This window comes from Haliotis asinina, chromosome 9, assembly GCF_037392515.1.
Source record: "Haliotis asinina isolate JCU_RB_2024 chromosome 9, JCU_Hal_asi_v2, whole genome shotgun sequence".
NCBI classification, from domain to species: domain Eukaryota; kingdom Metazoa; phylum Mollusca; class Gastropoda; order Lepetellida; family Haliotidae; genus Haliotis; species Haliotis asinina.
In genome coordinates, this window is record NC_090288.1 from 7,584,804 (window position 1) to 7,599,922 (window position 15,119).

The 15,119-nt window shown below is 39.5% G+C and overlaps 1 protein-coding gene across 1 annotated transcript; it reads right to left on the reverse strand.

Annotated features, from left to right (window-relative positions):
- Positions 1 to 241: 241 nt before the first annotated feature.
- LOC137296538 (C-type lectin domain family 17, member A-like) lies at positions 242 to 6,264 on the reverse strand. Its single transcript, XM_067828344.1, has 3 exons — positions 6,207 to 6,264; positions 1,100 to 1,279; positions 242 to 417 (listed from the first exon to the last, which is right to left on the reverse strand). The coding sequence occupies exons 1-3, from the start codon at positions 6,262 to 6,264 to the stop codon at positions 242 to 244; spliced, it is 414 nt and encodes a 137-aa protein (XP_067684445.1).
- Between the last annotated feature and the right edge of the window lie 8,855 nt (positions 6,265 to 15,119).

Here is a 15,119-nt window from a genome sequence, read left to right on the forward strand (position 1 = left end):
TCGATCTGCGCAATTGGGATCCGATGACACGTGTCAACCAAGTCAGCGAGCCTGACCACCCGATCCCGTTAGTCGCCTCTAACAAGCACAGTCGCCTCTGAAGAGTGTGATGATCACTAAAGTTGCCTATTCCGTGAATTCTGTAGCGGCAAGACACACTACCAGTAATTTCACATTATGCCCATTGATTTCAAACGTCCTTCAAGGCGTAGTACTTTCTTTGCCACTTTGGTTTGTCGTGTCACAGGAGTTTCTTGTAACCTTTGTTGGAGGCGACGTAATTATCTTCCTCAGAGTAATTTTTGGGGTAACCTGGCCCCCAGGCGAAGTAGGTCATAGGTCGACCATAGTGGAATATCCATTTTCTTTCATTTGCCGCATCTGAGCCATCGAAAAAGTAGCTTACTGTCTGTGTTCCTGAAAAATGTGAACAAGAACTTTTTTCTTTTGAAGTGAAAATGATTAATTTTGATAAACGAATTCATGTGTAACTAACAAAAGGAAATATAAATACTGGACATGATCCAGATTGTAAGAGTTCAATAACACGTAATTTTGGGGACTTTTGGGGATTCAGTGAGTCTTGTTTGTCTGCCAAAATGTAGTTTCAAATCCCGATACGTGTCATCTGAGCAACATTTGTCTTGAAAGAAAGTATGAGCTGAGTTTGTCTCACAACAAAACTCGCCGTACACAGATCCAGACTCACAATTGTTGAGTAAAAACAACAGGGGCTACCGGAGCCAATAATGCTTTGAATGAACGAGGTCAGGGAGAAAACGACGCAGCGATGAACATTCTGCTTTAAACGTACCTTAATAATACCATGAGAGGCTAACTTGTTATCAATGTTCATGTGAAGTTTCCAAGAATGTTTCGCTTGCACATTGTGATTTCCTTACTCTAAGGTTGCAGAAGCCTCAAATATCTTCCATGAATATACAGAAAGTCCTTTTGTTATCAAATTAAAATTGTCTGGTTAATCTGCCACAGAGGGAGTTTGAGGATGTTTTGCTGTAGCCGTCTTAGCATGGATAATTGAAACAAGAACAAAATAGAAATGAAACAAAAGAAAGGGTAAAATTCTCCATCTACAAACGTGATGACGATGTGATCTGCTTGGCGATGTGGTTCTGCTTGTCCTCTCTGTCAATAACAACAAGGTGTTCACCTCTTGAAGTACAGTTAGCAATACCATCGTCGTAGAAGATCTTGTCAGGATGCAGCTGGTAGCAGAAGTTGAGGAGACGGTTGTGGACGTATCCAAATGAGCAAGCGCTTAAAATACACAATATCAGTTACACATGGTAAACAAAGCAAACCCTGCAAACCCCCTTGCTTTTAACTACCAAAGAGCCATTTACATCAAATCACAATAATGTATGCATGATCACTTTTTGAGCATGCGGGCGGATCATGCTTTTGTTTTATGCACGTGCTGAGATCACGTGCGAGCAATCACGTTCAGCACACGTTGACATCGTTAAGGAAATATGTGTCGCTGAACTGCGTAGTGTACAACTTGGAAAATCGATTCATTACGTTGTTGGTAAACAGAAAAGGGGCTCTCCATTTAGCAGCTGCTCAAAGGTATTGTGCTACTTGATGTTTTGTCATTTTGTGCTATTGCTAAAAGACATTACTTGTCATCCATCTACTTTCAGGCGATTGGCAAGAAGAAGGAAAACACAATAATTTCTGAAAATTTGAATTACTTGTCAAGTGTAGCAAATAGTAAAGGATGCATGGAGTTTTGGAAACAAATTAAATATCTCACTGCTAGTGAACGTCATAAAATGATTTAATACAAAGCGAATGGTTTACATTCTTAAAAGATCTGGTAATTCTTCTGATGGTCAAACGTTCTTTGTAACACATTTTCCTTGAAGCTAATGATAGTTTGCCTTGTGAAAAATGTTTGAAGATTGATATGTTAGCAGATACCAACCGGCCAGTAGGAGAATGTATTAAAACAAAATCTGAAATTAATCGGGCAAGTCACCTGCAACAGATGGCATTCCTCCAGAATTCACAAACAATGCACACTCTCTTGCTGTTCATTTATATATGTTTTTTTAATGTGGTTTTAGATTCCAGAGTATTTCTCTGCTTGGAACGATCATATTGCTTGAGCATCGACATGGATATATGCACGATACAAGAATGCTATTGTTATTATTTTACATAGATTACAATGCAGCAGAGAGGGTTTGGGTGATCCTGGCACAATCCGGCTGGTAAGACTCATCATCAGCTCAGGACCCTTGCCCCATCTACACATAGCCCAGACAGCGAATGGAACTTCTTCCAGGAAACACTGCCTAGTCGAACGCACCAAGAACTTTCAGGAGGATATGAAGGCTCCCCAACACTGCAGCCATCTCCATTACCCAGAGTGTCAGAAGGGTTGTGCTCCCGGTGGAGAACCCGGGAACTCTCCTGATCTTCGCCAAGAGTTCCGGTGGTACCAAACCAAGGGCATCGAGAACAAATGGGAGGAAGCCTGACGACAGTGTACTTGGGATGCAAGCGAGACATTTCAAAGGCGAAGTCCGCATATTAATCGTCTTTTCCTGAATCTTGGCAGTCACATTGCTGTTAAAAGGGACAGAATATTCAATGATATAAATAAATTCATTGGCTTTATCTTAAAGAACAAGATCAGGTACGTTGACTGGAATTCGTCTCAGGCTGTATATTGGCCCATTCCAGAGAAGTTACAAAACATCATTTTCCAGGACGCCCTGGACATGTTCAGGGTCGTACCATGGATGGAACTTGGGGTCAAAGCCAGACGATAGTAAAAGCAGCGAGCCATGCCATCATGTCTTTTAAGATATGCTGTTTGTGCCAAGGAAGAGCATCCACTGACAATTAGTTGGACAGTCTCTGAATTCATTGCATAGTCGACATTTCATGTCGACATTTTGATTAAGAATCACATTCTGGCGACTGCGAGTGGGAAGTGACTGGTCCTGAGCAGCAAGAAAGGAGCCCTCAGTTTCACATTTGACACCAGCTGACTTCATTCAGGCGAAGGAGTCGGTTGGATAGCTGTTATGTTTCACACACTGATTGTACACGATGCATTGGCTTCTCAGACAGCTTCCCCACAAAGGACGGACTCTGGGCAGACTTGGTGAAGGAATTCAGCTGGTTTATTACCATCGCTGTACCGCCGATCATTATTATTATTCTACCAGGACCAACATTCTGGAACACCATACGGCTCTATTTGTGATTGGGAGAAACAGCACCCCACATCATTATACTCCAAACGAGTCTCTTCCAGGACACAATCATGTGCAAAACACTCTCCGCGTCGTCGCCTCTCTCTCACTCTGCCATCAGCCGTCGAGACAAAATACCTGCTCTAGTCGGAGAAGACTACAGTTCGCCACTCCCGGTAACGCCAGTTCCGATGATGTGTGGCCCACGAGAGACAAGCATGAAGATTTCGAAAAGTAATGGTTGGACCCCGATAAGGCCTGCGACATCTGACGCTTTCTGCCTCAAACGCCTCCGCCCTGTGTCCACGCCGATTGCTTTCTGGTAATTGCGAATGGTTGTACGTGCACTTTCCGTAGCCCTAACGAAACGATTTTAATAACGGACAATCTGCCGATTTTGCCTCAACGTTGTCATAGGCGGTTTGCCACTGACAGGACGGTCGGCTGTGCTTCCAGTGGCTTGGACTCGTTATAGTTCGAACATGAACAGAAAAATGATTTGCAACATGTCTTGCAGTCTGGCCAACAGTCAGTTTTTCTAAATGGTGCAGGAATGTATCACCTCCCTTTGCTGGCTCCGCATTCTCACGATAGCCCATCAGCTAAGCAAACGTTACAACTGCTAAACTTGCCAGTGTCAACAAAGATAGCGGTCGCAGCTGCGAAGGTTTGTTCGCAGTGCGACTCTGATTTGGGGGAAATCATACAGACACACTGATAGGTCCAAAGCATATTCAGTGATGAGAATACCGAGTCCGAATACAGTCCATGTTAGAGCGTACATGAAATTTTTACATGAGCTTTCAAATATATACTCACAAGTTCAACAATTTCCCCGTTTACATTTTGAGACACTGAATTCTGTAGGTTTAATACATGGGTCGAATTTGGCAAATGTCAATATGTGTTTTAAGTTACGGCTTTGGCGTTTACTTTTTATCATAGTTACATTTGCCATAATTCAATTCATTTTAATATCAGCATTTAAGATTGGAACATTTTGTCTTATGATATGAAAAAGTCCCGGATTCCTGGGGTTGTGTGTTGACTCATTGGTCAGATTGACAGCAGTATTTATTTGTTTATCACGAACTTTCAACGGTGTCTTTCTGTCTATGTTCATTGATTTCTTTATTCCATCTTTCACAAGTAGAACTGGGTACCCACGGGACTGTATGATCTTAATTCTTCAAGTAGTATATTCCTTGTCCGTATTTGAAACAAAATCATGCAGATACGCCTTGCTAACTTATATGGAATGCTTCTCTTTATATCTCTGTTATCGAGGTACACATTCACAGCTTGATGGACTAGGACACTGAGTCACAGTAATTTGTCAAAGTTCACTGCATGTTGCTGTACCCGCAACTAGGCTTTTACGCGTATTCATGTGACCACCATCTGGTCATATATCAACGGATTTGTGGGTTCCTTTAAGTGCACAGGACTGGGTACCGTGCACCAGGCACTGTGACAATTCTGCAAGTGTCTGCACACGAAGTTGACTCCAGCGTTTTTACACACGGTCACAGGTGGGCTCTGTCCAGATATTAACCCAGCTTGCCCACACCGACTATGATGACTACCATTCTTTCATGCACGAAATGCCAATACATTGTCCTACATAGTTACAGTGCTGGAACGTTTATTTGTGTTGATTTATATAACAGAAACAACTGGTCAATGATGCTTTGAATTTGCGTTTCTTTTATGGAAGAGTATACTGTCTTCACTATCTAATTGACTTGTCCTGGAAACACACCAAAGAGATCCAGGAAGTTTCAATGAAACCCATCCAGTAGTTTTTGAGTAAAGATGATGAACACACACACAGAGGGTTGAATGCATTCCCTCTGCAACGCATCAAAACTTCTGGTTTGGCAGAAGGAGGTTTGATTATATTGAGTATAATGCATACATATATTTTTGAGATTCATAACATATGATGGTAGTTGTATAGCACATCACACAAGGTGCACTTTGATATTCTACATGTCTAAGATGTGTCACATTGACGTTGCAGTTCGATTGTGGGTACCGATGTCCAGTCACCCCAGAATGTCACTAATAGTCATCCATAAAAAAACCAAAAAAAACCCCAAAACAAACAAACAAAACAAAACAAAAACAAAAACAAAAAAACAAAACAAAAACAAAACAACGTATTTGCTACATAAGCCCCTGAACTGAAACCTTGTTCCCACTGCCACTCTTCAACTTTGGCTACGAATGAGGTCTAGCTAAAATATGGAAAGTGAAAATTACCATTAACATTGAGTTGAGATCAAGCATATCTGGCAAAATTTCTTATGTTGTTCAGTACATATGGTTCGGTCATTTACCTGAGTGTTCTTTGTCTCAGAATCATTCTTTTCTTGTCGGATTATTTCAATTATGTGTCCAGCTATACTGGAACAGTGCCTGGAGTGGCGTTCATATAAGCCACTAGGCTTGTTCGCCCAAAATAGGTTTAAACCCATCTCGATCAGAGGTAAACTAAACGATGGAAAGTTTAACAGGGTTTCGAGCGATCACATTGTTCTTATTAAGATGGCGTAGTGCTATAGAGCAGTAATGAAACGAGATCTTCACGTTCGTGTCTCTCCATGGTCTCTAGCGATCTACATCGATCCATTGATGTTCATTTGTATTGTTGCGTGTATACGGTAGAGATAGAGATTATTACGTGCACATTTCATGATTAAATCTGGAATAATCTAGTTATGTTAATGCCCTTTCCGACAGGTACATAAATTGCCTAAATTTGTTTGGATAAATGAGGGAGACGTTACTATACTGTCACGATATTCGGCCCATGAAATACGGCCTATATGGCTGTAAACTGTAACTCATTCACTCACACACATTATGGTTTGTGTCAGTCTCCTCGATGTTTTGTCTTGTTACTCTCGTTAACGGCGCATGATCAATGCCAAAACATTGGAATAATTCTGTATGCATAATCGCAAGCATCACCTGCTGTTAAGCTGTAATATTCGGTTCCTGTCTCTTTGTCCCCGTCCTTAGGCGACATGAACAACACGTCATGGAACTGGCACCGTCGGTGTTGCCGTCTGTAAAAGACAGACACGCAAGCATTGTTCTGGAGACACAGAAGTACACACTGTATACGACTGTAAATATTGGTAATTTCAAACATGAAAGGTTCTGAGACAACGCGACCGTCAAAACATCTCCATGTAACTGCAAATCCCGAATTAATGCATTGTATTAAAGTTGATGCATATTTCACCAGACACAGGAAAAGTAGCGTCCGAAACACTGCGTCCATCTGAGCCAGATACCAGTCACAAAGGACTTTTATGTTTTACCCTTGTCAACAAGATAACTCAAGAGCCGTTCACTGAATTTTGTTCCGTATTCAACACTGAATCTTTATCAAGGAAATCGCAAACTCAATTTTCAACATCATAGCGAAACTTGAATATTTCAGCACGTCAACCTTGTCAGCGAGATATCTCAAGAACATTTCACTGGATTTTCTGCATAGATCTTCAAGATTTCTCTTGAATAATTTTCCTACTCATAGGCATCCACGCAAAGCATATGAAATGCTGTATTCATTGGATACTGTTGATCACCATACATTGGAATCATCGGTTAAGCAAGTTTTATTAACCTCCGGCTTTGGTTACGCTTAGGGTGTGTTAGAGTGTTTGCAGTGTTGGTGTATTTCTTCAGAATTTAAGCAAAAAGGAAAGAGTCTTCATCTTGATATTAGAATGGTTTGAAATTACATTTCTTAATCTCGATAGGCTCAGTGATTCTCAATTCTCGGGTGGTAATGAATCGCACAATTTAACGAAATCTGGAAGAAATCTACAGTTTATTGTCTGAAGATTTGATTGCGCAGATTATAACCAACGACATCTGATAGTCTAGTCTAGTTACTAATAACATGCCACGGTGCTATCAACTATTTTGTAAAACATGGTTAGTTTATGAAGCATCTTCTCCGACACAGCTAATGACAATTAGTTTCTTTGTATATTTGTTTTCATCGTTCATTACAATAGCATTTACCTCGGGATGATCATGATAGCATATAAAACACATAACGACGTATCGTCCACATTACTCATTATACCGTCAATGTATTATTTATATGAATAATAAATACGAGCGGCACCAAAACTGAACCCTGAGGTACTCCGGCGAAAACAGCCCTATTATGAGATCTAAATCCATTAATTACGACACTGTTTTCAAGATGACGTTCAAACCATTTTATTAAAATACCGTTTATACCATATCTTTCTGATTTATAAATAATACCCCTGTGCCAAACTCTGTCGAATGCTTTGCTTACATCACAAAATACTGCTCTAATTTCTTATCCTTTAGCTACAACACCGGCAACAAAATCTTATGAATACGTCAGTTGATTAACAATAGAATCTCCTGGTTTGGGGATTGGGAAACTATGGGATTGGGATTGGGGATGAGAAACTATGTCATTATCTCTAGAATAATTGAAGACGTGATTTGAAAACGCACTTTGAAAAAAAGTATGTGTGTGCAACCAGTGTATAAAGGAACAGTCATTAATACTACGTTTTTGGGAACAGGGACAACAAAGGCTTCATTCGTAACTTGAGGAAAGACATTTTCAGAAAGGGATTGGTTAGAGACATCTGATAGGGGTCAGCTAAAAATCGAGCGTTTATTTGCAGAAAGATATTGGAAATTCCACCTTTGTAGTGTCTGCTGAAGACAAAAATATCATAAACTTCGTTTGGATACAGATAAACGGATAATGAATTATCAGTCTACAAAACAGTTTTATTTTTCAATATTCCTGTCTGGATACAAAAATTTTGTTTGATTTGTGAAATATTCATTTATTATACTTCGGTGCTATCCTCATAAAGTTGATCATTATTAAATACTGGAGGAAAGAAGTTTAATGAAGACTTGCCGTTTGTATAATTTCTAATCAACGCCACAAGACTTTGGTGAACGCTTGATATAAAATAATTTACCATTTTGAATCCCAATCAAAAGTTCATCGGCAAGGCCTTTGATGTCGGCTGACCTGTAGATTTCTCTTGTATGAGTGACTGTGTTAGGTATATTCCTTCACGGTAATATGCAGGTGATCACTTCATAAACGTAAGTAAACTCTGCATATGTCCAAATTGAATTAACATTTTTTTTTTATCTCAGCAGTTCAACATTTTTGTACATTTTGTCTTCATGATAAAATTCGTACATACACATTTCGCACATTATCAGTTGTAACTGAAGACATAATTAATATGCATAAATGCTTTGTTCATATATATATATAATTTATATTGTTTTTATATATACATAAATAATAATTATTCCAACACAGGGACACTAATCAGGTCTGAAACATGGCCCCCTTGAATTTGGAATGAATGAATGGTTTATTCTCATGAAGATCACAATAGTAACGTAGAGCAATATGCAAATGTACAAGTTTGTTTTATGGGAGTATACGCAGTCCGGGTTTCACAAAGTTGCTTATTTTCAACAGAAGTGCCTTGGGTAATTACAATAATAGTTTCGTACAAATGAATTTTTTAACATCTACCTGTTTCTATAGGGTGTTTATGGTTACAAGTTCTAATATAGCTAATGAACTTAATGTTTACTAGTGCGTATGCTATTTTGCAATGAGGGAACCATGTCTACATTCTTTATACTCAGGGACAATGACAAGTAATCATTTGAATAGGCTTAGCTCAATTTAGCTAATGTAATGCGAGTTCACTCAAATTAGGTTCTAGAAATCGAGTTCACTCAAAATAATTTGGTGCCATGTAATTACTGAATTGGAAGTGTGCCAAACTCTCATGTCTCCAAAATGAGACTATGGGTGGCAAATAATCGCTGAAGACAGACTATAGCTGGCAAACTAGCGGACCATTACTCGTAACCCATTATCGTCACATCAGCTGTCCGGCAAAGTAGGGAATGACCAAACATTACAGTTTATCTGGGTTGTATTTGAGTAACCAGTCCTTAACGAGCTTAATTTCTCATTCATAATTACTTGTAATGATTGCCCGTGTTTTCAGATGCTTCTAGGGATTTGTCATCCGCAAACAGTCTGGCTGAGCAGTTTAATAATGTATTTTGTTCATACAAGAACGTTGTTTGAAAACCCTGTGGGGCTTCGGCTTGTAGTGTTGTCAAAACTAGATAAAACTGGATTGCGTACTTTTGTTTATATAACTAGCAAGCCAATTTTGTAAATTACATATAACACCATACATATCCAATTTCAGTAAAAACCCTCTCTGCAAGAGACACAGCCAGAATGTTTCAATATTATTAATTTTCTTCACAAAACACCATACAATAGGTTTTTGTCATCAAGCGAAGTACATATATTGTGGTAAATCTCAATATAGTTGATGTACAGTAGAATGGCCTCGCTGGAAAACAGCCTGATATTTGTATAACAATTTGTTATAGAAGCGCATAAAGAAACATCTGTCTACAAGAAAATGCGACATCATCCTTCCTTCTATTTTAGATAGAATTTTAGATGACAATGTAAAAGAGTTTTTTAGTGAATGTTGAGCAAATTCACCTATCCCTTTTTTTTTGTTCCACGGACCCAACGTGAAGTATCTGCGTGCAGACTCGATTGGAGCTTGTTTTTGTAATGACTACTGTCATAGGGAAAATGACTAAAGACAGGGAAAGATGTACCTGAATGTTACAATTCAGCTTATACAAAGTAGGTCACGGGCCTATTGACGGCTGTCAAGTAATCTTTGTCCCTTTGCTTAATGTAGTGAAATCTGTAGTGACAAAATCTAGGCTGACGAAGCGGCCTGGGCTGTATCAACAAGAACTGGCTGTCTTTTTGGTGCATTGTATGTCTAAAAGATTACAGTAGTTAAACGAAATATGGACCACTCACCCTGATTAATTATAAAAATCTACAATCACACGTACATGTAAAGTGGACTTCAAACCAGAAAGTGACTAAAGTAACGAATGAATACAGAGTTTTGTTCAGTATAAACGTCAAAGGCCTATAAAACAAACTAAATTAGCTGAAGTAAGCTCACTTAAAAGTGACAGGATTTATGTTTACAGCTGCAGCTCTAGTTTCATGTATATATTTTAAAAAAATTACAAACATTTATGACGATATTTTTTTGAATGCAGATATTTCGTATTGGAAAGGCAATAATCAATACATTTTATCTATTAAGAAATACCAGACATTTATAATTATAAATCAAGACACATCTATTCGATGAAAGCACATACCACTTGAAGGTTTGGCACCCGTTAACAGTCACCTCCCCGTGGTGTTGCTGGGTAACGTTAAGAACTGTTCAGCCCTCCGTGTGGACCCGGAGGAATATTTGGTCCACCAATCTGTTTGTCATGGGTTGCGCCCCTTTAACTTTGCCTAGAGTCTTATGCCCAGAAGGCGATGTTTCGTGGGCCAATGTACAATGGGATTTTGATGTACTAGGAATAACGCTTAATCCGAACTAAATATCCTCTGGGTAATTAACACGAGAAAAAGACTAGAAACTTTTAACAGAACTCGAGGGAATTAGAGGAAAGGAAATGTGGCATTAACTGTTGTTAAAACTTTAGCACTTTCATCATTGGTGCATATATTCACTTCACTCCCAAGTCCTCAAAGGGACCTCATTGACAAACAAATTAAATGATATTTTTAAAAATTCATCTGACATGATAAGCAGGATAATATAAAGCGAATGACGCTAGAAAATATGAAGGGGGAGTCAGAATGGTTAATGTAGAGGTAACCATAAACCCATTAAAACTATCAGTATTAAATAGATATCTTCCAAATAGAAACAGTACTAGCCCTAGTAACTTTCCATCTAAGGGAACATTTCTGCTTGAAGCCAATATTGAAAATTATGAATATTACAAATGCCTTTTGAAGAGATGTGTTGGCGGCATGGGGAATATTTAAAAAACACATGCAAACAATTTTACAGATATCAATCACGTCTTATATGAACCCCCATGGTTTAATCATCTATTTCAAAAAGCAAGTTTATTATGTTACAAGAGTGTATTTTCTGTAATTTGTATTGCTATTGATTGAGTGATAGTTATTATTGGCTCACAATGTTTAGAGGTGAAAGTGATAGTCAATATGGTTCGCATTTTGTATCATCGGTAATAGTGTTTTAGCGGCGCGCCTTTAAGGTAACGTTTTAGAGTTGCCTCCCTTTGGTGTGTTTTGTCTGTTAGTAAACACACGGGTCGATCGCGAAGATTCCATACTTTGGTGGAATGCTGAAGAATCAGTGACTGGATATAAAGGCTGGTTGTGATGACGACAAACACGGACTTACATTGGAGTTGTGTCATCATTCGGCCTATTCACACCTGTGTGCCTTTTCTTCTGATTATCAACATCGAGAGACATCCAAGACAGACCGCTTGCTGCGTAACTTTTAGTAGAGCTGTCTCTCATTCTCACTGAAACCAAAGACTTTGTTGAGTTGATATTATATTTGTGATCCTTTACTTTAGATTTGACTCAGTTGCACTGTACGAGAAACATCAACTGTGAGTCATTGTATCTTGCTTTTTGGTCATATATTATACGTGTCTGTGTTATATTATGGTTCATAGGGGATTTCATTTACCTTTTGTCACGCCAAATCATTAACCGTAACAAGTTCTAAGGCACAAGTATCATAAAAGGATGTTCCCAACAGGCCAAGTTCAAAGCCGTATAATCTGAATACGGTCGGGATTTATCACATCATGGGGATCATTTTGATGTATAGTTCTTGTATTCACCACGTATGTTGAAGCACTCTCCTATATCTAGAGACACTACAGATTTTGCAGCCAACATATGGTTCTTTTGATGCATTATTGTACAGGGTTCAATCCAGGCATCAGCAAATGCCACAGGATCAACTGGGCACGGACTATGATTGTAAATACCATTTTCAACAGCTACATCTGTGAATGCTCAAACCAAACTGAAGTTGGCAATGAGGCCAGTCTTACATGACATATTCCACACTGTCATTAACAATCTCAACGATTGCATGGTTTGTGCTGTCGGTTTTCATTCTGCAGAGGTATTTTAGAGATACCCGTTTTGCTCGATGGTAAGAGGCATTTCTGAACACCGATCTAGAATCGCTGGGGTTGTAGTTGTTACCAGTATCTTATAATTGTTATGGTGAATAATTTGCCGTGAAAAGTCCTATTCTCAAAGCTCTAGTCTGAATACGGCTAAGCTCATTAATATGGCCGCTACAGACAAGTCTTCATAAGATTATAGCCTTGTAAAGCATAACATAATTGATATATCAGCACCAAGCTTCATTTTGAAATACATTTATATAGAGTGATAACCTTTTTACATGCTATGAATACACAATGCCAATGTGCGCTTGCCATTAGGTGTGTGTTCGAATCCCGGATGGAACTCATCGCAACAAAAGTACTAGAAACTTTGCTGAGAAAGTATGGCATGTATGGCAGTGCTACTGCAGATGGTACTGTCGGTCGTCAATTTTGATAAGTTGCTTCATTGCTCTCAATACTAGTCATCACTGGACATCTATACAATTAGATAGATAGATAGGATATTTATATAGCGCACATATCCATGCACTAGTGCATGCTCAAGGCGCTGGTATTTTCTCCGATCACTGGATGTCAATCTCAACAGCACATCGTATTTCCATCTTAACTCCCTGGGGAGTATACAACTCTTGCCACCACTAAGCGCATCCAGTTTATTGTGGCTCACTCATCCTAACGAGGTACCCAATTGACAGCTGGGTGGACTGGGACACATAGTCACAGAACCTTTTCCAAGTTTACTGCACGTTGCTGTACCCGCAACTAGGTGTATGTACGTGTTCATTTGGTCACCCTCTGGTCATATACCAACGGATTCGTGGGTTCTTTTAAGTGCACAGGGTTGTGTACTGTACGCTAGGGGTTGTGACAACACTGAAAGAGTCTGTACACAATGTTGACTCCAAGGTTTTTACACCCGGTCACAGGTGGGCTCAATCCCGACACCTCAACCTCGCTGGATCACTAGCCTAGCGCCTTAGCCAGCTCGCCCACAGCGCCCCCATTATATTATAGATATATGTGTGTTATGTGTTATCAAAGAACACATGATACATTATATGGTCTGGTGTGATGGAGGGGAAGTTGCGCGCTAGTTTTCTCAATGATCTGAACAAATGTGGAGCGTGCTGAAGCCGAAAGGGGCAAACCATTTTATGCCATTAATAAATTCCGTAAGTGAGGAATCATAGACTTTAAGAGCATCAGCAAGGGTACTGACAAATGTTCTGGAACACAAACATTGTAAGGGTGATGTGAATCAGCTGGGATCGTGTCAAAACCACACAAATTACGTAAGCTTCGGGGTAGAATAGGTCAGTACTCTGTGAACGCCCTGATATCGTTCGCTTGAGAATGAATTTTCTCAGGGTAATGAAGGAGAAGCGCGAGGAAGGGTTCGAGCCATTTTACTTGGACGAGATCTGGGTCAATGCCCCGCAACTGCCAGCAGTCAGTGGATAACCGATGGGGGTGATAAGGGGCCACGTAGAGCACTGCCTCTAGGGAAAGGAGAGCGACTAATCATTCTCCATGCTGGTTGCTCCAGCAAAAGATTTCTCCCAAGTCAAAGGCTGTTTCGTTTCTGCGGTTTCACGGTTTTCCGTTTTCAATGATGATAGTTTCTTAAACAACTATTTTGGTGGAGTCCAAAATATGTTCAAAGATAAGAATGCTGTTGGATATTAGTATATGATAAACACGTGCACTATATATATTTATGTGGCAGTTTTGTACACTGATAAAATGTGCAATTCATCGGTCCATTTCTGACTCAAACGGATTGTAGTACATGAATTTCTTTCCGCGACTGTGTAAGTAATAACTTAGCGACACGTTTGCGTGTTTGATCCCACATCGTAAGTGTACCCAATGGAAGATCTGACGAAGACCAGTAGTTTAACATCCGTATATTCACATCCACGCGTCATACTGAAGACCAGGGTTCGACTTCCCACATGAGTAGAATGAGTACAGTCTATTTGTGGAGTCCTCTGCCGTGACATTACTGGAATATTGCTGAAAGCGGTGCAAACCCAACGTGCCTACTCACTTTAAATCGCCTTCTGTGTAATACAGACAAAACGGTACACTAAATTTGGTAAAAACAAACTTCATGAAACTTAAAGTATTCCACTTCGTGATTTCACAAACAGGATGTTTGTAACTTTGTTCATTCAGTTAGAGAGGTAGAGGTAGAGAATAGATTGTCAGCATCTAACTAACGGGATTGGGCGGACTGGCTCGTTGACTTGGGTTGTCGCCTGTCATTGTTCCTTGCGCAGAGCGATCACAATGATGTTAAGCATGGAGGTGTGAGGTTCATAGATGAATGTTTACAGTCCTTCATAAATCCGGAATATTGCTCAAGAAATGCATATGTAAAATTCACATTCAGTTGCTCTGCTGCTGTTATTAGTAGCAGCTGTCCAAAGTTTAGATGAAAATTGTGAAAGCGAGATGAATGTTATTCCTGTATAGAGTAGTGGCTTGATGTTTTCCCCTTCACTTGTGTTTTACGAGAGCTTCTTTTCACTCCAAATCAAAGAGAAATGTTGGAAGCTTCTGAAGCTGCAAAACTATTTTTCGTGTATTTTACAAACTATGATTGAGATAATTTATGTACTTTCCGATACAAGCGATTATGACATGTTAGTTTATGTGACACATCAATTACCTTACCAATAACGTCAACTTTAAAAGAATGAAAACACGAACACTAAAGCCAGGTAGGTGTTCGTCAAGGTGTGACAGCAACGTGCAGGCAGCTAAGTCATAGAG

Coding starts and splice junctions, on each gene's coding strand:
- LOC137296538 (XM_067828344.1), bottom strand. CDS start 6,264: ATGTCGCCTAAGGACGGGGACAAAGAGACAGGAACCGAATATTACAGC. Junction 1,280..6,206: donor ATATTACAGCTTAACAGCAG/GTGATGCTTGCG, acceptor TGTGTATTTTAA/GCGCTTGCTCATTTGGATAC. Junction 418..1,099: donor GCAGATCACATCGTCATCAC/GTTTGTAGATGG, acceptor CACATTTTTCAG/GAACACAGACAGTAAGCTAC.